General features: G+C 37.2%; 1 protein-coding gene across 2 annotated transcripts; it reads left to right on the forward strand.

Annotated features, from left to right (window-relative positions):
- Window positions 1-589: 589 nt before the first annotated feature.
- Window positions 590-26,339, forward strand: LOC120346588 (uncharacterized). Of its 2 annotated transcripts, none has more exons than XM_078114984.1 (19): window positions 590-728; window positions 1,692-1,846; window positions 2,128-2,230; window positions 2,484-2,655; window positions 3,321-3,436; window positions 4,102-4,380; window positions 4,727-4,954; window positions 5,218-5,403; window positions 5,879-6,060; window positions 7,721-7,838; window positions 10,546-20,145; window positions 20,388-20,531; window positions 20,783-20,923; window positions 21,364-21,505; window positions 21,850-21,977; window positions 22,538-22,686; window positions 23,041-23,509; window positions 23,986-24,092; window positions 24,518-26,339. In XM_078114984.1, the coding sequence occupies exons 1-19, from the start codon at window positions 662-664 to the stop codon at window positions 24,617-24,619; spliced, it is 12,588 nt and encodes a 4,195-aa protein (XP_077971110.1). In that variant the 5' UTR covers window positions 590-661; the 3' UTR covers window positions 24,620-26,339. The 2 variants fall into 2 exon arrangements, with proteins under 2 accessions (XP_077971110.1, XP_077971111.1); XM_078114985.1 differs by having other exon boundaries at window positions 23,041-23,176.
- The last annotated feature ends 26 nt before the right edge of the window (window positions 26,340-26,365 follow it).

Raw genomic sequence — 26,365 nt, forward strand, 5'->3', positions numbered from 1 at the left:
TGAACACAATCGCAAGTGTTCAATGACACATTGCGTTTGTTTCCATCGATCGATCAATACAATCAAAAAGGCATGCGCTGTATTATACATATTCAGATATTAATTGTCCTGGAAGTTATTCTGTAATCACATACTGAAATTGACTATATACCGTTGTACTTTCTTACCACTGTTACTAAAAATGTGTGGATTTGTACAAAGCACCCGCCTCTAATGCAAAAATGTGAGATTTGAGAAAAACACCCTCTGCACGTTTTCAAATAACAAATTAGTAAATATCCATTTTTGGTTAGAAATGATTCGAAAATTTGAATTTTCAGCGCAATCTGCATTCCTAACCCTAACTAGATAATTATTAATTTTCTTATTTTAAGCGTTGGCTACTTTTTTGCCGGGGGCTTTGTACAAAATACGAAAATGTGTAGTATTCTCACAGCTGTAATCCTTTATGTCATATCCACCAATATAACACTGAATTCCATGCTCGAAAGGAACCTCAATTGAAATAAAAATAACAATATATTAGAAGCCCAATAATTTTTTTCAATATATCCAAACTACTGCACTTACGACTTTGTTTTATTTCAGATCTTGGTAAATATTATTAAATAAACATAATATTGTTATGAGAAGAATATCTTGACATACGCTGCTCTGCATCATGATTAAACAACACAGAGTTCTTTTGATATGTTTTTTGCTTGCATTTTACTTTATTTTATGTGAAGGTAAGTTATCCAGCGAATAAGTTCAGTGCTGTAACTGGGTTCTCACAAAATTCAATTCGCCTCGCTATTTGTTTTAAAGAAGTCAAACTGGACTTTGAAGTTATGAACTAAATCATTTCATATAGTGAATGTCAGCTAAAATTTAGTTCCAAGGATCTGATTTGATATGTAAATTAGGAAAAAGATGAATACAATTGAATAAATTACTGGAAACCTATTTGATCAATATTAACATTTATATTGAGATGTACATAATGAAAATTCTGAAAATGAGAGGAATGCCAAAGCCACGAGCACAAATTTATTGCTTAAACTGAAATAATATCGAAAAAGATTTCACGAATGCTAAAAATCAGCTGCAGTTTCCATTTTCAAAACTAATAGAATGATAGATATTTATGTGTGGGATTGAACCAAACATGATCGTTTTTATTGATGCTATTGTGAGAATAAACTTTCCGTAAATTGCTCATAATTAAAGTAAAGTAAAAGTAATTCTACGCAAGATTTCAAGGCAATATATTTCAATATTCGGAACTGAATCGATAGGCTTCCAGTTTTTGTTCCATAATTAAGCTGCTCAAACACATAGCAGTAGACTCGACTCGATAGCGGTGCCGTTACTGTGAATACGCATGTACTTGCTCTGCGGATTCGTTGCCTGTTTATATTATCATAATCGTGACAACAACAAATACATACTAAAACTTTTTGGCTTATATTGTAACAAGCAGCATGAGCTATTAACAGTCTCAATACTTTTGCCAAACGATCCAAGCTCAAATTCATGTCCGAAAATGCCCTCTTTTTTGTGTTTCAGTCAGACAAGGTGTTTTCAATGAATGTTTAAACCCATTACAATAATTGTTCTTCATTTATATATAATTAACTATAACATCTAAAAGCATAAAAACTGCATTGATTCATGAATCTTCATATTTTCTTTGATTCTGATAAACGCAGCTCAAATGGATCCGGTAACTGTATCCAGCATAACGTCCACTTCATTTCAAGCGAGTTTCACTGAAGTATCGGATGCAGTGAAGTATTATGTCACTCTAACACCACAGCATGCATCCGCAGTACGTGTCTTTTGCGTGGATTCGTCGGGTTCAACTGTAAGTTTGTAAAAAAATATTGTGATACATGTTTACAACCTAACGTACAGTAACATAAGTTGAAACTTTTAGCCTTATAATCATACATCTTAGATTGTAACAGAGCTATATATATATATATTAAAATATTATCACAATTGAAAGAATTGGCGAATCAAAATATTCTAATAAGGGATTGTAGCAACAATAAATCTATAATTCCATCTTCACATTTGTAAAACATATCTGTAAAATGATAGTTTGTTATTTAACATGCCGTGCAAATTTATTACGTAATTTAGATATCAGGATTATCAAGCGATACCGAATACAGAGTAACTATTAAATCTGAAACATCAGATGGTACCATTGGAACTGACAGTGAAGCCGTGCCATTGCGCACCAGTGAGTGGAATTTCATGTTGTTCTTTAAATCATGTAGCAAAGAACGGTATAATCTCTGGAACCTGTTCTATAAACGAAATAATATAATATTTTGAACGCAAAATGTTCACAATTTCTCAGCTTTGCTCTTCAGGTTGCTTATTTAATTATAAAGTCTTAGTTCAATCGAGCGGTTGTATCAAATCCACAAATATCATATGGCCTAAAATTTACAAAACATTTCACTATGCTAACACAGTTAATCTTTCTTTAGATCCAGGGGCTCCTACAATACAAACAGGTGAAGAATTTCCTGATTCCGTGTTCGTGTTCTTTCAATTAAATAACTACGCAAGAGTTTCGGAATGGACAATACAGTATAGAGAATTTGGATCGAGCGATATAAATACAGTTAGGACAAACCCGGATAAATACTATTCACACTGGTAGGACTTGGCCACCAAACTTTTGCATGATTGTAAATATAATGTGGTGGTTGCATGGCGCACGATGCTTGCTCTCAAAAAAGACACTTGATAATAGGGGTCACTTATTAATAACACTTATTAATAGGGGTCTCTGGTGTATATATTACAGATATCCGTCTATTTATATTGCCCCCCCCCCCAAAAAAAATTTTTTTTATATGAATTTAAACCCCTAACATGTTTTTGCGCTTTTCTAAAATGTGATTCAGTCTTGTATAAATTTTTAATTTGACCTATCTCTAAGAAGTATTCTTAGTCTATATAGAACTTTTCGATTGGTATTTGAGAAGCATAGCCGATATAATTTTCAGGCCAACTCAGGTTTCATCTAAATTTCTAAAATGTCGAATATTCTAAAGTCTAAACTCTTCTATAGGTGTATTTAAAATAAATTAATTTCAGAAGATCAATTCCAAGTTTTGAGTATTCAATATTGGATAATAAGACTATATATAGGTCAACCAAATTTGTCGAAATATGTACATATCCTACAAACATGCGAATCTTTGAATTTAAAAAATGTTTGTATTAAAATACTTGTTTAGTATGCAAATATATTGCTTTTGTATGGATTCGAAAGAATTCATAGATTTTCTTCATAGATTACATTAATATTTTTGCAGGTTATCTGGACTAACAGGCGATACAACATATGAAATTAGGGCACGTGCATCCAAACTTTCAGACGATATTACCCTGGCGGAATCTGAAGTTTCTGAATGGCAAAATTTTACCACAGGTGAAACGACTTTTACGTTGACTGTTTGAAATCACATTCCCAATTGTATTACTGACTTAACTCGGCAATGATTTGTGCTAATTATAAACAACACTATGCCGGCGTTAACGAAAACTTAAACAAGAGGGCAATCAACACGGAGGTCAAATGACTAATCACGTTGCGTCAGAAGCATATGTGACTAATGAACCCTCGACGGATATCTGATCATTCAAATTTTTTAAATCAAATGCAGTCGAATACCATAGCAATTCGCGACTATACCCAGGTCATCATAGTATTATTTTTCGAAATGATAGCTGAATTCTCTGACATAGTGCTAGATGCAGTGTCGCAATATGCGCAAAAATATCGTATACATAGAACTAACGACAGGATAGATTTATAACGACTTCTTTGATTTTTAAGTACTGAAAATTTGAAATCGACTATCATATGAAAGGAGAATTGCGAATGTTATTCGCAGCGATCGCTATTCGCCAAGGTAATAATAAGCACTTCGTGTCCAAAAATGTTATTCTCGAGCAAACACCGACGTTATGAGACGTGGGTTGTTTATATTCGAGTTGAAATATTCCTTTTTCATTGAGCCAGTACATGTCACTCTGTTTATTGGTGAATTTTAATTTCTCATGAAAACTTTCGTAAATGCTTTTTCTATTCAGCCTCCCACTTGGTATTTGGAAGAGTTGTTTTGAGTGATGTCACGTATGTAGCCGCTCATCCAACGGTCGACAGTGCGGAATGGAATACTACTCTACAAAGAATAACTAATGAATATACGAGTATTGATAATAATGGAATTAGTCTGCTTGAAATTGAAAATGATGGTGGAAATCCACTGGCTTTTTATCAAATCAAAGTCAAAGACAAAACTCTACCATCAACAACAAATTATACAATAAGTGGAACCGGATTTCGCGATTCATTTGTGAATAATGGAGGTTTGTTGTGATTTTTTGAAAGTTTTAATCTCTTCGGTTACTTTTGAAACATTAGGCAGTATAATTGTATATAACAAACGCGCAAATCTCACACATGTACGTGTAACTATTCAAAAGCAACGTGACTGGATTTTTATGGTCTAAAGTTATTGATGGGGTATTTCGAAAACCCTATATTTTAGTATATTACAAAGTTTCTCAAAGCATTCAAGACAGCTCACTTTTTGAAAAACGAAGAGCTACTATTCTATTATAACCATCCGCCCCCCAAAATATAGACAAACATAGAAAATATAGAAACAAATATAGGTATTTACAAGCGTGTATTATTCATATTGTTTTTCAGATGAAGCTTTTGGCACCGTTTTTATGTCTTCACAAGAAGCGAATTCTTATAGGTTGATTTATGACCCCGGTGATGAAAATCCTTGCGATATCAAAAATACGCTCGTTGAAAATCACTTGCTAATGAAACCAGAGCATAGTTCAAAGTTAGATATAAACTTAGGTACTTTGAGCTTCTCCGAAGGAGAAACTTTCAGCGAAGATTCTTTGGTAATTGCAGCCAACGGAGGTACTTTTTGTTATGTTTCTGGTATTTTTTACTTCAATTTTCACTTGAGTAATATATATCTAAAAACATAGCAGAAAATAATTTTTTGCGGTTTCGTGCTTTCGACATCCCGCTTTTCTAGCCATGCAATTACTAATTTGACAATTCTGATGCTCGTTGATTTTGATAGTGCTAACAGAAAATAAAATATTTGCTCCTACATTTGCTAACTTGAAAGTATTTTTCATCAAAATCATAAATAAGCAACTTAATAATTTTTTCAGATATCTTCAATAGTTTGGACAATGTCATCGGTGCAGTGCCAATGAACACGGTTCTTGGAATTGCACCAAAAGTTATTGTAAAAGATTGCTTGAAAAATCAGAGCGTACCGTTGTATACACAGTATCTTGATGCAGTAGACACGGGCACGGATAGAACCCCAGTGAACCCGTTCCTCTATACTACAAGTAAGAAGATAGTAGTGAGTAGATCGAATTTAAATATGCAATGATTCGGACAAATTGAAAGACTGGCTAATGTTTAGAGGTTACACATTTTCCCAATTTAAGGCGTACTATACAAAATATCGTCCAGGCTAAACTTTCGCGTGAAAGAAGCTTTGATTAATAATATTGAAACCCAATTAGAATTCCAATGATTGTTTTTAACCAATATTATTCTGTATATTAGAAACGTTTTCATTACTTTCTAGTTAGGCTAAAGACACATACTTGAACATAGCAAAACTAAAGATAACTTGTATTCAGGAGGTTTTATGTATATATTACCTGACATTCACAAAATTTTTCGAAGTTGTTTTAGAAAAATTTAAAATTTTCTTAAATGTACTCGCTGTTAATTAATCTGTTCCTATGTTTTTCGTCCTAAAAATATTTAGATTTTCATGACTTTCGGTAATAATTTACTTGAATATTCACACAGCTACAAACTTGACTTCACTGAGATCAGATGAAGTAACATACACATCCTCAATTGATGGAACATCAATTGCCATATTTGTGCCAGCTTTAAGTAAGGCTGTAAAATATGAAATTGTAAATGCCGACGGCGTAGCAGAGGCAATTTACGAAGAATCTGCTTTAGATGCAACGACAATTTGGAAGGTGAAAGTTGTGTGCCATATTATATAATATGTGGTATTTGCAGTCATGTCCAATAAACACTTCTGAAAATATCATTTTATTAACACGTCGAGTGCCAGGTCGATTTTAATTAAAAGTTTGATGCTGTATCACAGAGGGAGAGAATTATCTTTCATGACAACAGATGGAACCTACTGGCAACGCTTGGATGTTCGTCAATTCTATATGTTAGGGTGGTCCAAGGTCGTTGGCTCCGGGGGCCACAAAATTATTTTTGCATTGTTCACGGGCCACAGTAGTGCCACGAATAGGTAAGAGTGCAATACAAAAAAAACTTTTATTGTGCAAACACATTCATCGGTATCTGTCATTTATCACGCTAACCCATGCAAATCCAACCAAAAAACTTACTAAAACTACTTACTAAAGTCTTTCTATAACTACATATAGTGTAAGATTTTAAACTGTTAATAACAGAAAAAGTCTTCCGCAATTGTAAGTGCGTTCAAACATCGATAAGATTTTCAAAGCAAAATCTTAACTTTGGAAAATGCTCATTCAGCACAAAATTCTAAAATTCCGATTAAAATTCAATTATTTTGTCATCGACACAACTTCCCGACATACCAAGCTAGCATTGTGGTATTTTCCTTCCCACATCCAAATAAAAATCTGTTTGAATTCGTCAGCTTTCTTTTCGAAGTCATGTTTATAACTTACAAATATAACTGCAAATTGACTGATCACCAAATGAGAGGTTCAGAAGAGTAATTACTACATTTTCTGACATATAGAATCCGCATTCGATTTTCAGCTTTCTATGATGCCAAAATTGTTAGCATAATATATTCCCGACAAAAACGATAGAAAGCTAAATAACAACTTAGACCGCCAGGTACATTACTCAACTTCGCTAGTTGCCTCAGCTATCCACCATAACACTTGTCGATTCAGTGACATTAATGATGTAACAATATGTCGAAAGATTTTTCTGTTTAATTTTATGACGAAACAACACAAAATGCGATTTTTTGATCACTCTCTTAATGCGGCGCGGGCCACAGATTATGGAGCGGCGGGCCACATGTGTGCAATTTTTGATCACTCTCTGAATGTGTACGATTTTTTGATCACTCTCTGAATGCGGCGCGGGTCACAGATAATGGAGCGGGGGCCACATGTGGCCCGCGGGCCTGGGTTTGGACCACCCTGCTTTATGTCTTTAGTTTGTCGTAGATAATTGATAATTGAGACATTTGCAATTCGAATTTTAGTCTGAGCTAACACTTTTACGAATTTTTAGATGGAAAACTACACGTAAATTTAACTGTCGTTTTTCATGTAGCTCTATTAGTAGATTGTTAAAATTTATTTTCCTATTAATTATCATACGATATCATGACGCACTTATCAAAGCCCATGCTAGTAGATCGGTTTACCCAGTTGACAGTGACACAAACCTACAATGTAGCTTAGTTGTTTACTTTGAGATTCTTTATATTGGATATAATCCTTCGTTGGTAATGTATTTGATAAAAAGATTTTCGTTTTATATTGATTTTTCCTACTGATTGAATCTATTGCAAATGAACACATATAAAAACGTTAAGCGTGCTATATGTTTGTATCCATCACAATGCTTAATGAAAATGATTGTTATTAAATATATATTTTAAAACAGATCGATGTTAAAGGACTCACAGATGGAAATACATATTCATGGTGGCATCGAGTGACGTTTAGGCAACAAAACGACACAGATGTAGTTCAAGTAGGAGATCTGTACAATTACGTTGCAAGTGAGATTTGATATTTATTATCCAACTTCTGTTTTCTGAATTTACACTATGACTCAATTATTGCAGTGATAATATTGTAATTGTATTTTTCGAATTTCGAACGTGCATAGAGTTATAAATATAGGCCAATAAAACGCCTAATAATAGAAACAAACAAGCAATCCAGCCCTGTTTGTCTACGCACTCTATGCCATGGGTAGGGTCTTATAGCAGCGGCTTTGAAAGGTTGTCGCTGAACAGTTGTTCGGTCACGTTACTGGAAATCTGATGTCTTGCTTCTGTAAACTATGTAGCGTACCGTCAGTCCATGCATGATATATCATATATTATGGTCTGATGTCAATCTGCTTCTCAGTATTCATATCGATTAATGATATTTCAATCCTATTTATTAACTGACAATCACAATACTCCAATGAAATCAATAGAACAGAAAGGATTCAATAAAATATAACAAATACCGAATATCACAATGTAAGAAAACAACTCAATACAGGCATTTTAAGACAATAAACATTTCTCTAGATCAAGGGTGACGAACCTATTTCTATTGCGGGCCATTTTACCAGTTACCGCTGAGTGAGCAGTGAACCGAATTTTCGTTCGAATACCGCAGCATTTTTACTCAAATTTTTTGGTCGACTACCGGGGTATTATCAATCATCATATCAATCAATTTTCATTGTACTAAAATAAATTGTAATGTTTGAAAGTATTCCGGAACCAACTGCCAATATTATCCATTATTCTTTCAAACACGTAATGAAAAGTTAGGATGATATTCTTCTATTTCTCATGAAATTCGTGCTATGAGTGTTTTTGCATTATTCTCCAAAGTCCTATGCTCTGCGTGTTTTTGCATTATTCTCCAAAGTCTTATGCTCTGAGTGTTTTGCTATCATTCTTTAAATTCAGTTACATTGCTTTTTCTTTTTTCCATTCAAATACCTGACTTTAACTTTATACCCAAATGAGATGAATGAAAACGAATAAATTTCACTTCAATTTCACGATTTGTTCACATTGAAATTTCCATGGTAATCCGGTGTTGTTGACTTGACCTTTTTATTTTTCCATTTCCCTAGAAGTTGGAAGAAAATTATCCAACAACATTAATATACTGAATGCTAATAACAATTTTGATCGGTTGGTGAAAATATTGACGCTATCAATAACTTACTCAAATAGCGCGAGCATGATGGTACACAATGCTTCTTCTCATTTATAAATTACTTCTATCATCCCGAAGCGACAATAATATTGTTCCTGTATGTACAGCGCCGCGTTTTAGTATTGCGGGATATATATGCCTTGTTTTTAAAACACGTTTGGAGCAATTGGAAATTCTGCCTATTACAATATCGATTCGCTACTTGGCCAGTATTATATTCTTAATGACAAACATGGCGCATTGTTTATTTGTTGTTCGTTGATTTTTTGACATTGTTGTTATCTGTATTTTTACCAAGTGAAGATGATTGAATGCGCACAAACAGTAATTATAATACGTAGAGGCTTATCTTAAATAATTTCAAACGGTTACACATTCAGGGATAGAACGGTAATACAAAGATTTGAAAAATCCGAGTATCAGAGCAAGAGTTTTCTAGTGGATTCTTCAGAGTCTGTTAGGTGACATTGGAAACGTCATGAACACGTTTGGCAATAATGTGCGATAATGAAGATGAATCCCCTGCAAAATCGCGCGCGAATAATTTGGACTTCTATCCGTTAACTCAGTAGTTCCCAATTTTTTACGCGACCCTATTTTACATGAAATCAAAGCCTACACATACTCGCGACCCCACAACTAGAAACGTTCAGCAACATGTACACAGGTGCAAATGTGCGCGGGCGCAAATGTCTATGGTTGCAAATGTCCGTGGGTGCAAATGTTTCTGGATTAAAATGTACGAGGGTGCAGCTTATATGCTGGTGCTAAACTTTGTGTCTGAAAATGTATGAATGTAGATATCGGAGGTTGAAAAAATATTTACGTGCAAAATTCCTAGATGCAGTTTACGAATGAAAACGTACGTGGGTGCAAATGTGCTGTCACCGTATGAAAAGATGTTTCTCGATCACTAAAATAAAAATAAAATTGACGAGATTTTCTTGTTTTGTATGTGGTAGGCTATTCTAGAATTTTTGTGGATTGTGAATGTCCTGTCCTACCTGTGCGACTTGTCCCACCGCTTGCCTACACTTGTCTCTTGTGTTTTGTTTCCTCATAGTTGTAATTTATACTAAAAAAATTTCAGCTGGAAAAGATTAATTTTGACATGGTATCACACTAACCAGTTAATTTTTATTGGACAAAATGTTTTTTATTGATAGCATGCAACTGAGAAAAACATTACTCATTTCTTATCCAATTTTTTCTCGTCAGAATTAACGAACAGATCTATTCCGCTATAGACCCATACGCCAGTTTTTATTACCGTCAAAAACCTCTCTATCTGATTAATGATTCGAGTAAGTTTTTCAATGTTTTTTTCAAGTGCATGCAATTCATCAAAATGTGTTGTACAATACGAACTAACTTGTTCAATAACATGTCGAAATGCATCTTATCCAGTTGACCTGGATATCCGATTCGCATCCCATCCCTATTATGCATTTTCGAAGTGCTCCGCATCGAAAAAGCTTAAATAATCAAAATGAACACATGTAGGTAATAATATCGAAATTGATAATTTTTTTACAGACAAAAATCAGTGCTCGACTTGCTCAGGTAACGCGTCATGCACAAGCAAGGCAACCACAAGCGATCCGCCAATCTGTGTTTGCAATGAAGGTTACACCGGAGATGGAACGTTTTGTGAGGTCGTCAAATATTGCGATTCAAATCCATGTAGTACGAACGCGACATGCGAAGAATCAACATCGATTTGTGACAGTGATGAGCCATATAATTGCACGTGCCACACGGGGTATTCTGGAAATGGAACAACTTGTACTGATGACAATGAATGTGAAGGAACAAATGACTGTCACAGCAACGCGACTTGTACCAACACTGATGGTAGTTATAGGTGTACTTGCAATCAGGGGTACACAGGAAATGGTACGACATGCACAGATATTGATGAATGTTCATCGGGCTCACATGACTGCCACAATAATGCGAGTTGTTCTAACACTGACGGCAGTCATACGTGTACTTGCAATCAGGGGTACACAGGAAATGGTACGACATGCACAGATATTGATGAATGTTCATCGGGCTCACATGATTGCCACAATAATGCAGGTTGTTCTAACACTGACGGCAGTCATACGTGTACTTGCAATCAGGGGTACACAGGAAATGGTACGACATGCACAGATATTGATGAATGTTCATCGGGCTCACATGATTGTCACAATAATGCGAGTTGTTCTAACACTGACGGCAGCCATACGTGTACTTGCAATCAGGGGTATACAGGAAATGGTACGACATGCACAGATATTGATGAATGTTCATCGGGCTCCCATGATTGTCACAATAATGCGAGTTGTTCTAACACTGACGGCAGTCATACGTGTACTTGCAATCAGGGGTACACAGGAAATGGTACGACATGCACAGATATTGATGAATGTTCATCGGGATCACATGATTGTCACAATAATGCGAGTTGTTCTAATACTGACGGCAGTCATACGTGTACTTGCAATCAGGGGTACACAGGAAATGGTACGACATGCACAGATATTGATGAATGTTCATCGGGCTCACATGTTTGCCACAATAATGCGAGTTGTTCTAACACTGACGGCAGTCATACCTGTACTTGCAATCAGGGGTACACAGGAAATGGTACGACATGCACAGATATTGATGAATGTTCATCGGGCTCACATGATTGCAACAAAAATGCGAGTTGTTCTAATACTAACGGAAGTCATACGTGTACTTGCAATCAGGGGTACACAGGAAATGGTACGACATGCACAGATATTGATGAATGTTCATCGGGCTCACATGATTGTCACAATAATGCGAGTTGTTCTAACACTGACGGCAGTCATACTTGTACTTGCAATCAGGGGTACACAGGAAATGGTACGACATGCACAGATATTGATGAATGTTCATCGGGCTCACATGATTGTCACAATAATGCGAGTTGTTCTAACACTGACGGCAGTCATACTTGTACTTGCAAGGAGGGGTACACAGGAAATGGTACGACATGCACAGATATTGATGAATGTTCATCGGGCTCACATGTTTGCCACAATAATGCGAGTTGTTCTAACACTGACGGCAGTCATACGTGTACTTGCAATCAGGGGTACACAGGAAATGGTACGACATGCACAGATATTGATGAATGTTCATCGGGCTCACATGATTGCAACAACAATGCGAGTTGTTCTAATACTAACGGAAGTCATACGTGTACTTGCAATCAGGGGTACACAGGAAATGGTACGACATGCACAGATATTGATGAATGTTCATCGGGCTCACATGATTGTCACAATAATGCGAGTTGTTCTAACACTGACGGCAGTCATACGTGTACTTGCAATCAGGGGTACACAGGAAATGGTACGACATGCACAGATATTGATGAATGTTCATCGGGCTCACATGATTGTCACAATAATGCGAGTTGTTCTAACACTGACGGCAGTCATACGTGTACTTGCAATCAGGGGTACACAGGAAATGGTACGACATGCACAGATATTGATGAATGTTCATCGGGCTCACATTTTTGCCACAATAATGCAAGTTGTTCTAACACTAACGGAAGTCATACGTGTACTTGCAATCAGGGGTACACAGGAAATGGTACGACATGCACAGATATTGATGAATGTTCATCGGGCTCACATGATTGCCACAATAATGCGAGTTGTTCTAACACTAACGGAAGTCATACGTGTACTTGCAATCAAGGGTACACAGGAAATGGTACGACATGCACAGATATTGATGAATGTTCATTGGGCTCACATGATTGTCACAATAATGCGAGTTGTTCTAACACTAACGGAAGTCATACGTGTAATTGTAATCAGGGGTACACAGGAAATGGTACGACATGCACAGATATTGACGAATGTTCATCGGGCTCACATGATTGCCACTATAATGCGAGTTGTTCTAACACTGACGGCAGTCATACGTGTACTTGCAATCAGGGGTACACAGGAAATGGTACGACATGCACAGATATTGATGAATGTTCATCGGGCTCACATGCTTGCCACAATAATGCGAGTTGTTCTAACACTAACGGAAGCCATACGTGTACTTGTAATCAGGGGTACACAGGAAATGGTACGACATGCACAGATATTGATGAATGTTCATCGGGCTCACATGATTGTCACAATAATGCGAGTTGTTCTAACACTGACGGCAGTCATACGTGTACTTGCAATCAGGGGTACACAGGAAATGGTACGACATGCACAGATATTGATGAATGTTCATCGGGCTCACATGATTGTCACAATAATGCGAGTTGTTCTAACACTGACGGCAATCATACGTGTACTTGCAATGAGGGTTACACAGGAAATGGTACGACATGCACAGATATTGATGAATGTTCATCGGGCTCACATGTTTGCCACAATAATGCGAGTTGTTCTAACACTGACGGCAGTCATACGTGTATTTGCAATCAGGGGTACACAGGAAATGGTACGACATGCACAGATATTGATGAATGTTCATCGGGCTCACATGATTGCAACAACAATGCGAGTTGTTCTAATACTAACGGAAGTCATACGTGTACTTGCAATCAGGGGTACACAGGAAATGGTACGACATGCACAGATATTGATGAATGTTCATCGGGCTCACATGATTGTCACAATAATGCGAGTTGTTCTAACACTGACGGCAGTCGTACGTGTACTTGTAATCAGGGGTACACAGGAAATGGTACGACATGCACAGATATTGATGAATGTTCATCGGGCTCACATGATTGTCACAATAATGCGAGTTGTTCTAACACTGACGGCAGTCATACGTGTACTTGCAATCAGGGGTACACAGGAAATGGTACGACATGCACAGATATTGATGAATGTTCATCGGGCTCACATGTTTGCCACAATAATGCAAGTTGTACTAACACTAACGGAAGTCATACGTGTACTTGCAATCAGGGGTACACAGGAAAGGGTACGACATGCACAGATATTGATGAATGTTCATCGGGCTCACATGATTGCCACAATAATGCGAGTTGTTCTAACACTAACGGAAGTCATACGTGTACTTGCAATCAGGGGTACACAGGAAATGGTACGACATGCACAGATATTGATGAATGTTCATCGGGCTCACATGATTGTCTTAATAATGCGAGTTGTTCTAACACTGACGGCAGTCATACGTGTACTTGCAATCAGGGGTACACAGGAAATGGTACGACATGCTTAGATATTGATGAATGTTCATCGGGCTCACATGTTTGCCACAATAATGCGAGTTGTTCTAACACTAACGGCAGTCATACGTGTACTTGCAATCAGGGGTACACAGGAAATGGTACGACATGCACAGATATTGATGAATGTTCATCGGGCTCACATGATTGCCACAATAATGCGACTTGTTCTAACACTAACGGAAGTCATACGTGTACTTGCAATCAGGGGTACACAGGAAATGGTACGACATGCACAGATATTGATGAATGTTCATCGGGCTCACATGATTGCCACAATAATGCGAGTTGTTCTAACACTGACGGCAGTCATACGTGTACTTGCAATCAGGGGTACACAGGAAATGGTACGACATGCACAGATATTAATGAATGTTCATTGGGCTCACATGATTGCCACAATAATGCGAGTTGTTCTAACACTAACGGAAGTTATACGTGTACTTGCAATCAGGGGTACACAGGAAATGGTACAACATGCGCAGATATTGATGAATGTTTATCGGGCTCACATGATTGCCACAATAATGCGAGTTGTTCTAACACTAACGGAAGCCATACGTGTACTTGTAATCAGGGGTACAAAGGAAATGGTACAACATGCGCAGATATTGATGAATGTTCATCGGGCTCACATGATTGCCACAATAATGCGAGTTGTTCTAACACTAACGGAAGCCATACGTGTACTTGCGATCAGGGGTACACAGGAAATGGTACGACATGCACAGATATTGATGAATGTTCATCGGGCTCACATGATTGCCACTATAATGCGAGTTGTTCTAACACTAACGGCAGTCATACGTGTACTTGCAATCAGGGGTACACAGGAAATGGTACGACATGCACAGATATTGATGAATGTTCATCGGGCTCACATGATTGCCACAATAATGCGAGTTGTTCTAACACTAACGGCAGTCATACGTGTACTTGCAATCAGGGGTACACAGGAAATGGTACGACATGCACAGATATTGATGAATGTTCATCGGGCTTACATGATTGCCACAATAATGCGAGTTGTTTTAACACTAATGGCAGTCATACGTGTACTTGCAATCAGGGGTACACAGGAAATGGTACGACATGCACAGATATTGATGAATGTTCATCGGGCTCACATGATTGCCACAATAATGCGAGTTGTTCTAACACTAACGGCAGTCATACGTGTACTTGCAATCAGGGGTACACAGGAAATGGTACGACATGCACAGATATTGATGAATGTTCATCGGGCTTACATGATTGCCACAATAATGCGAGTTGTTTTAACACTAACGGCAGTCATACGTGTACTTGCAATCAGGGGTACACAGGAAATGGTACGACATGCACAGATATTGATGAATGTTCATCGGGCTCACATGATTGCCACAATAATGCGAGTTGTTCTAACACTAACGGAAGCCATACGTGTACTTGCGATCAGGGGTACACAGGAAATGGTACGACATGCACAGATATTGATGAATGTTCATCGGGCTCACATGATTGCCACAATAATGCGAGTTGTTCTAACACTAACGGCAGTCATACGTGTACTTGCAATCAGGGGTACACAGGAAATGGTACGACATGCACAGATATTGATGAATGTTCATCGGGCTTACATGATTGCCACAATAATGCGAGTTGTTTTAACACTAACGGCAGTCATACGTGTACTTGCAATCAGGGGTACACAGGAAATGGTACGACATGCACAGATATTGATGAATGCTTATCGGGCTCACATGATTGCCACAATAATGCGAGTTGTTCTAACACTAACGGAAGTCATACGTGTACTTGTAATCAGGGGTACACAGAAAATGGTACGACATGCACAGATATTAATGAATGTTCATCGGTCTCACATGATTGCCACAATAATGCGAGTTGTTCTAACACTAACGGAAGTCATACGTGTACTTGCAATCAGGGGTACACAGGAAATGGTACGACATGCACAGATATTGATGAATGTTCATCGGGCTCACATGATTGCCACAATAATGCGAGTTGTTCTAACACTAACGGAAGTCATACGTGTACTTGCAATCAGGGCTACACAGGAAATGGTACGACATGCACAGATATTGATGAATGTTTAATGGGCTCACATGATTGTCACAATAATTCGAGTTGTTTTAACACTAACGGCAGTCATACGTGTACTTGCAATCAGGGATACACAGGTAATGGTACGACATGCACAGATATTGATGAATGCTCATCGGGCTCACATGATTGTCACAAAAATGCGAGTTGTTCTAACACTGACGGCAGTCATACTTGTACTTGCAATCAGGGGTACACAGGAAATGGTACGACATGCACAGATATTAATGAATGTCCATCGGGCTCACATGATTGTCACAATAATGCGAGTTGTTCTAACACTGACGGCAGTCATACGTGTACTTGCAATCACGGGTACACAGGAAATGGTACAACATGCACAGATATTGATGAATGTTCATCGGGCTCACATGTTTGTCACAATAATGCGAGTTGTTCTAACATTAACGGAAGTCATACGTGTACTTGCAATCAGGGGTACACAGGAAATGGTACGACATGCACAGATATTGATGAATGTTCATCAGGCTCACATGATTGCCACAATAATGCGAGTTGTTCTAACACTAACGGAAGCCATACGTGTACTTGCGATCAGGGGTACACAGGAAATGGTACGACATGCACAGATATTGATGAATGTTTATCGGGCTCACATGATTGCCACTATAATGCGAGTTGTTCTAACACTAACGGCAGTCATACGTGTACTTGCAATCAGGGGTACACAGGAAATGGTACGACATGCACAGATATTGATGAATGCTTATCGGGCTTACATGATTGCCACAATAATGCAAGTTGTTTTAACACTAACGGAAGTCATACGTGTACTTGCAATCAGGGCTACACAGGAAATGGTACGACATGCACAGATATTGATGAATGTTCATCGGGCTCACATGATTGCCACAAAAATGCTAGTTGTTCTAACACTAACGGAAGTCATACGTGTACTTGCAATCAGGGGTACACAGGAAATGGTACGATATGCACAGATATTGATGAATGTTCATCGGGCTCACATGATTGCCACAATAATGCGAGTTGTTCTAACACTAACGGAAGTCATACGTGTACTTGCAATCAGGGGTACACAGGAAATGGTACGACATGTACAGATATTGATGAATGTACTTTGGGCTCACATGATTGTCATAATAATGCGAGTTGTTCTAACGCTGACGGCAGTCATATATGTACTTGCAATCAGGGGTACACAGGAAATGGTACGACATGCACAGATATTGATGAATGTTCATCGGGCTCACATGATTGCCACAATAATGCAAGTTGTTCTAACATTAATGGAAGTCATACGTGTGCTTGCAATCATGGGTACACAGGAAATGGTACGACATGCACAGATATTGATGAATGTTCATCGGGCTCACATGATTGCCATAATAATGCGAGTTGTTCTAACACTAACGGAGGTCATACGTGCACTTGCAATCAGGGGTACACAGGCAATGGTACGACATGCACAGATATTGATGAATGTTCATCGGGCTCACATGATTGCCACAAAAATGCTAGTTGTTCTAACACTAACGGAAGTCATACGTGTACTTGCAATCAGGGGTACACAGGAAATGGTACGATATGCACAGATATTGATGAATGTTCATCGGGCTCACATGATTGCCACAATAATGCGAGTTGTTCTAACACTAACGGAAGTCATACGTGTACTTGCAATCAGGGGTACACAGGAAATGGTACGACATGTACAGATATTGATGAATGTACTTTGGGCTCACATGATTGTCATAATAATGCGAGTTGTTCTAACGCTGACGGCAGTCATATATGTACTTGCAATCAGGGGTACACAGGAAATGGTACGACATGCACAGATATTGATGAATGTTCATCGGGCTCACATGATTGCCACAATAATGCAAGTTGTTCTAACACTAACGGAAGTCATACGTGTACCTGCAATCAGGGGTACACAGGAAATGGTACGACATGCACAGATATTGATGAATGTTCTTCGGGCTCACACGATTGTCACAATAATGCGAGTTGTTCTAACACTGACGGCAGTCATACATGTACTTGCAATCAGGGGTACACAGGAAATGGTACGACATGCACAGATATTGATGAATGTTCATCGGGCTCACATGATTGCCACAATAATGCGAGTTGTTCTAACACTAACGGAAGTCATACGTGTACTTGCAATCAGTGGTACACAGGAAATGGTACGACATGCACAGATATTGATGAATGTTCATCGGGCTCACATGATTGCCACAATAATGCGAGTTGTTTTAACACTAACGGCAGTCATACGTGTACTTGCAATCGGGGGTACACAGGAAATGGTACGACATGCACAGATATTGATGAATGTTCATCGGGCTCACATGATTGCCACAATAATGCGAATTGTTTTAACACTAACGGCAGTCATACGTGTACTTGCAATCAGGGGCACACAGGAAATGGTACGACATGCACAGATATTGATGAATGCTCATCGGGCTCACATGATTGCCACAATAATGCGAGTTGTTCCAACACTAACGGAAGTCATACATGTACTTGCAATCAGGGGCACACAGGAAATGGTACGACATGCACAGATATTGATGAATGTTCATCGGGTTCACATGATTGCCACAATAATGCGAGTTGTTCCAACACTAACGGAAGTCATACATGTACTTGCAATCAGGGCTACACAGGAAATGGTACGACATGCGCAGATATTGATGAATGTTCATCGGGCTCACATGATTGTCACAAAAATGCAAGTTGTTTTAATACTAACGGCAGTCATACATGTACTTGCAATCAGGGGTACACAGGAAATGGCACGACATGCTCAGATATTGATGAATGTTCATCGGGCCCACATGATTGCCACAATAATGCAAGTTGTTTTAATACTAACGGAAGTCATACGTGTACTTGCAATCAGGGGTACACAGGAAATGGTACGACATGCACAGATATTGATGAATGTTTATCGGGCTCACATGATTGTCACAATAATTCGAGTTGTTTTAACACTAACGGCAGTCATACGTGTACTTGCAATGAGGGGTACACAGGAAATAGTACGACATGCACAGATATTGATGAATGTTCATCGGGCTCACATGATTGCCACAATAATGCGAGTTGTTTTAACACTAACGGCAGTCATACGTGTACTTGCAATCAGGGGTACACAGGAAATGGTACGACATGCACAGATATTGATGAATGTTCATCGGGCTCACATGATTGCCACAATAATGCGAGTTGTTTTAACACTAACGGAAGTCATACGTGTACCTGCAATCAGGGGTACACAGGAAATGGTACGACATGCACAGATATTGATGAATGTTCTTCGGGCTCACATGATTGCCACAATAATGCGAGTTGTTCTAACACTAACGGAAGTCATACGTGTACCTGCAATCAGGGGTACACAGGAAATGGTACGACATGCACAGATATTGATGAATGTTCTTCGGGCTCACATGATTGTCACAATAATGCGAGTTGTTCTAACACTGACGGCAGTCATACGTGTACTTGCAATGAGGGGTACACAGGAAATGGTACGACATGCACAGATATTGATGAATGTTTCTTGAGCATGCATCGCTGCCACAATAATGCAACTTGTCGAAACGCAATTGGCAGTTTCTTATGCCTTTGTAACGTTGGGTTTTCAGGTGACGGATTTATATGCCTGGACATCGATGAATGTAGAACAGGTGCAAACGATTGTGATGAGATCAGCAAGTGTTTAAATTTTGATGGTGGATTTAGTTGCAAATGTGCTGATGGCTTTGTTGGAAATGGTACATATTGTCAACGTGAGTTGTAAAATTTTCATTGAAAAACATCTGTTATCATTCTTTAGTAAATCAAATGAATAACTTCAAAAAAGAAACAAACACCAATCGTTCAAACAAAAGTATGTGATAAGATCGAGTTTTCATTTCGTTTTCCACTTTCTTTTCAATAAGAGGGGTAGATATCTATACTACCAATTTATTTTCAATTTCGTTTATTTGATAATTAAAAATCCATTACATTTTTTCTTTTCTTTTTATAGCCAATTGCACTGTGAATGTTATTGGTACAACTGCGTTCGTTAATTGCACAAATGTTACACATTCACACAATACAACTGTGACAGGCATCATTTTAATTCCAGACAATGGTACATCTATACCAGCATGTAATGACATTCCACGAGGTGAGTTATTGTTTCCGTTGTTGTTTTGAAATGTCTATTAATGTCAATGTATCTGATTTTAATATGGGATTTTTGAATCATCGATTTGCAAAACTGTAGAGCAAAAGGATCGAAGCCGTCCACAAAAGAACAGTGTGTTTTATTTTTCTAGCTTCACAATGTGTTTCTTTATGTTTATTATCTAGATTTGTTTAAGGATTTTGCATCCCAAATTTCACATTTTGTTTTAATTTTTAAATGCTTTTCTTCAGATGAAAAATTCTTCCGATATACTTTAAACAACACTGTGACAAAAATAGAAGACGTTATACCAGGAACAACATATGTTATATACTTGCATTACGAAACGAAGGGTCAAACAATACTTATTGGAAATTTTACATATCAGACAGGTGATAATTGCCCTGACTCACCATACCTGTGCAATAACATAAAACCTTATTTCAGTATCACGAAACTTGTAAAATAGGTCTTGAAAGGCCGAATTATAAATTCGTGAGTGACACTTTGGTATATTCAGTAGTTTTATAATAGACAATATTTTAACTGTCCGAGATCAAAAATCTCCTACACCCAAGCCTCGGTAAAACTGTCTCGATTACGACTAGGTCAAGGTTATATTGATAATACATGTTTCTCCCTTTTTTTTAAAAATCTATATTCATTAAACTTTATCCCATATCAATCACATTTTTATGTCATGCTACTTCCAAGTCTCATTACACAAAATAGAATAATAGGACTATAATATAATAATATTTTTAAGTTTATTTGCCCTAGAAACGTCCGGCACAAAGGATGTTATTATATGATGTATGTGTTTTTGCTTTAGACTCATATGTTACTCCGGTACCACAGTTTAGTGTTTCGAATGACACAATAAGAGCATATTGGAATAAACCCTACAACGGAACTGAATATTCAGTAGCTTTCGAATGCATTGACGGGGACCACGATGACAATAGAATGCTATCGTAAGATTTTAATCCGAATTATGAAACTGTATAATATTTGAAGTACTGTTTATTATAACCGAACAGGAATGCAAATCCATTTTTTGTGAGACTATTTTGTTATCATCTTGCCAATATTTGTTACTGTTCAAACTAAATAATACAGCACATTCGAATTTTGAACGTTAATTCGGAAGATTTCTAATAAAGTTTCAGTAGCGTTAATTCTGATTTTTTTTTTATATATTCGTATTTTCGGCTGGCTATTACATCAAAGTAGTCTGTGCTCGGGAATAATAGTATGGATCGTGTTTAAAAATCGTAGTACGACAGTTGTATTATTAGTCATTATATTTCTATATCAGCACAACGGAACCACAAGTCTATTTTGCTGGCCTTCTGCCGGGCTATCGATACAAAGTGTGTGTTACATTAACATTGTGTGAAGCTGAATCGCTCGGATCGAAACCGAAGTGCAACATTACTTACACACGTATGTAAATATTCATACATATTATTCCGTTATTTCCTTCATTTGGGATACGACAAAAATACCATTATTACTTATCGATTTTAATCGGTAAGTATGTTGATAGGTATTTGTCTGTCTGTCTTTCTGTCTGTCTGTCTGTTAGATGCACGTGATATCTCACGAAAATGAGATTGAATCTGGTCCAGATTTTTCATGTGCATTCATTATATCTCGGACCAGAAGCCTATTGATTTTGGGCGAATTATGTCGTATAATTAGCGAGTTATCAATTAATTAGTGATGAAACACAAGGTGTCACTGTGGAGTAAGAGCGCTGTTTTGGGGATCCCCTAACTTTTGATCGATAAGTCCTCGGTCTCTGGCCGATATTCTCGTTTGTCAGTTGGTTAGTTTAAAAGTTGAAACATGGCATTACAAATCAGGTGCTTATTGTTCTTGTTTTGAGGTAAATGCCAAGTACATCACTCGCAAGTTATTACCTAAACTTAACTTTTTAATTTACCATAATTTTGTCATAACTCACAATGAATTACTTGAATCCATTTTTATGATTTTTTTAGTACCAGGGCCCATCAAAAATGTTTCTATGGTCGTACTTGACGATGGAATCAATGTTTCGTGGGAAGTTTCTAGAGGAACACACAAAACCAGAATCACTGTTAGGATTATCGATTCAACAAGAAGGAAAAGAGCTGTACTTCGGGAACATGTGAGCAATATTTTATGACATGATTTATTTATCACGGGCGAGAGAGAACCGTTGAGACGGCTTAATCATATGAGGTACTGCGGCCTCTCGTCCGGTTACCAGTCTATGTCGTGTATGAGATTAGTTAGCGAGGTAATTGTTTCAGATGCATGGACTTTATGGTGGATGAAGCCGCAGACAGCCAGTGCTTACGTGAACCTCCCTCAGCAATCCCCTTACACATAATAAAATCCCCCACGGGATTTGACCCTGCGAACACACTCAGGGTAGTCAGAGAAGAGGTCGCGAGTATATGTAATAAGATAGTTGATAAATACACTGGAATTTAGTTAAAATGATTGTTATATATCATAGACTGAAGAATACGAAGTAACATCAGCTACGTTTCGGTATCTTGGCCATGGAAAAGAATATGAGCTGATAGCGACTCCAAGCAACACAGCTGGTGACGGAGAATCATATAAAATGACATTTAAGTTTGAACCATTAGGTACCATAAAGCAACCTACGTCGACTGCCATGTCTATAAGTTCATCCCCGCAACCCATAACAACCCCGCTTCCTACGACTAACGTTCCATCCACTACTCCAAAACTAACATCATCGGGAACAAGTGAAGGTACTGTTTCAACGGAACAAATTACATCTGCCACTACGGAATATTCTTCTACGCCAGAAATAACACTATCAACTACAGCTAACAATACTTTTTCTACTGAACAAAGTACATCTACTACAAATATCTCAACTTCGACAACATCCCCAATAACAACGAATGATGAATATTCAACCGTGTTAACAGAAACGTCGACTGCAATTATTGGTAAATTGATATTCATTACTAATATTAACATTCAAGCATTTTGTAATAACTAAATATAATAACTAGAATCATGCTTGAATTGGAATTGAACCGCATGCTTTTTTGTTTTAATTTATATCGACAGACTGATGCTATGATTAACAACATTTTTCATATGTGATTTCAAATTTCATTCCTGTTAGGATATATTTGACACATAAATAACTGTAAATCCCTTATAAGTATTACTTTTTGTCACAAAACGTAAAGTCTATGGATATTGTTCCTTCTTGTTGCCATAAACAGTATAACTTCGACGTTTTAAGTACGTTTAGACTGAGTAATTTAGTAGGAAAGTCAATGCAATTTATATTGAATGATCATTGACGCTTCGACACGGTTTGTACCGGAAGTTGCTAATTTTTCGTATCTGGGTGCTTTGAAGATGTTTCAGTATTATTGCAATTGCAAACGACTATCGAACATTAATTTTACAGAGCCAGTGGGACTCGGAATTTTGGAAATAATATTAATCATCTTTTGTGGATCTTTTCTGCTTGTACTCTTTGTTGCCTTGTTGATATTTGCCGTTATGAAATGTCTGGTATTTATGATCTTATTATTCATGAATTGATTGATATTATTAAGATATTTTTATATATCGGCCTTATTATATCAATTCGGCGATTCAACTTGTCCATTTGAGTTTTGCAATATTCATAGAAACGAAGCTGTAAAGTCAAACGCGTTTTTATCATTTATTTAAATATTTCTTTCGGCATAAATACGTCCTACTCTGAGTTAATGTTGGAACAAGGTGGTATGCTTTCGTTTTTCAATACATTTCAATGGCATTCAGTACATGATCAATGGCATTTTATTGAATTTCATTTTGCTTTTTCAAACACTTTGGTCAAAATTATTTTTGAGACTCCAGTCTCCAAATACATATGGTAGAATACAATTAAAAGATGGTCAAAGATTTTTCCTTTTCCCAAATATAAATTTTATACTCAATTGTTTTTTTAGAAAAAGGATGAAAGCACTGTCACACATACGCAAGATTTATACGTCGATGAAGAACACAGTTCCGATTCAGGAAATGTTTCAGGAAGATCTATTTCTATGTAAACAATATTTGTTTTTGACCATTTTCTATTAATGGAAATGTTAGATAAGGCAGAACATTATTATTTTTGTTTTGTAGAAATGATATCTTATATAGAAACATTGGAAATTATCAATTTATGGTGGTGGTATTATTATTTAATGTGTAACTCACACCTACAATGTTTACGCCATAATCTTTTTTCTTTCTAATTCAAGTAAACAACTAAGATTTATTTATTTTTTGCATTATATGCGTTTTGCACTAGGTAGCCAAATATCAAGCCCTACGACAGGGGTCGGCAACCTACGGCGCGCGGAGTGATATAATCCGGCCCGCGGCGCTTCTCTGAATTATAGTAACAAAATAGCTGTTTTGACGATTATATTCTTTACGTAACAGAATTTATTGTGAGACACGTGTAGACCAATTTATATTATAATATAACAATTATAAAATTTACAATTACTCGTTTGATGATCATATCATTCAATTATATTTATACAAATGGCAACAAAACGCAGAAAAGTTGATACTAAGTTCAGTGACGCCACAAATATTCAAATGGTATTTTATTAGATGTAATGCAATGAGGACATAAATGTATATTCTATTCGAGAGATGTATCACTGCTTGTTTTTTTAATATAAAAAGAAAGTATCATCCGTTCGGTTTTCAATTTTCTGAAAATATTGCGGCCCGCCAATGACTTGCAACCCTTATATTGGTTCGCGAGCGACAAAAGGTTGCCGACCCCTGCCCTACGACTTTCAAATACCCATCACCAATGCGTGTTTTGCAAGACTGATATGCAAGCCCATATTATGCATATCAATAACGTCGATGTTGTAGTAACTGTATGCATTGTATCCTCAAACTTTGCGTATTCTGTAACTGTTTATAACAGAAAAAATTACTTTTGTTATCACTCATTACAATACTTATATATACAGATGTATTCATTACCACACCACTTGAAGGTTTCAATCAACAACTCCTTGAAATAATAATAAAATATCTATGCACTTATTGTATGCAATTTATTTTGTCATTTCTCTTGTATTTTTTATTTTGAATTTAATTTCTATAAATGCCAATTTTTTTTTCTTGTTCAATGCGTAATCAAATGGTTTTAAATTTTAGAAATTACAGACAAATGACAGAGTGCATACTTTTGATATTAAAGTCTAATGTATAAATAAAAGAGAGCCATGTATATTTCAACTACCTTCAAGAAAATAGAAAATATATCACATGCATAAAATTAGTAATTGTGTCCGCTATTACCGTCAAATGTCCCATCTTCTTTATTTTCTTTTGTCTAATTTAGGTTAGCAGTGCTCAATAAGTACGTTATTATCTCATGCTAAAATAGAGAAGCGTAAGCTACTTTCAGTGCAGAATATTTGTGCCCTGCTCTTGGTATTAGAGTCAGGCAAAATTGCAATTGCTGGAATCTAACAAACGGTTCTATTTTTTTTTAAATTTTGCAACGCCTATACACTCTTTTCGCTCCAAGGCCATGTGCAAGCAATCACTGATGTCTAACGATCTTTTCGCTCCAAGGCCATGTGCAAGCAATCACTGATGTCTAACGATGTGTGTCGCATGATCAGGCGGAATCATGCAAGTTTAGTTATCAACAAACTCGGAGCGAAATGATTTCGTGTCCCGTTGAGAACAGTCTAAAAATTCAACAAAGGCATAACCATAAAACTGAATCGAGAAAGAAACACCTTACGCTCTGGATGCGGTGGGCGCATCCCCGG

This window comes from Styela clava, chromosome 8 (assembly GCF_964204865.1).
Source record: "Styela clava chromosome 8, kaStyClav1.hap1.2, whole genome shotgun sequence".
NCBI classification, from domain to species: domain Eukaryota; kingdom Metazoa; phylum Chordata; class Ascidiacea; order Stolidobranchia; family Styelidae; genus Styela; species Styela clava.

Coding starts and splice junctions, on each gene's coding strand:
- LOC120346588 (XM_078114984.1), top strand. CDS start 662: ATGATTAAACAACACAGAGTTCTTTTGATATGTTTTTTGCTTGCATTT. Junction 1,847..2,127: donor TGGATTCGTCGGGTTCAACT/GTAAGTTTGTAA, acceptor TACGTAATTTAG/ATATCAGGATTATCAAGCGA. Junction 4,381..4,726: donor TTCATTTGTGAATAATGGAG/GTTTGTTGTGAT, acceptor ATTGTTTTTCAG/ATGAAGCTTTTGGCACCGTT.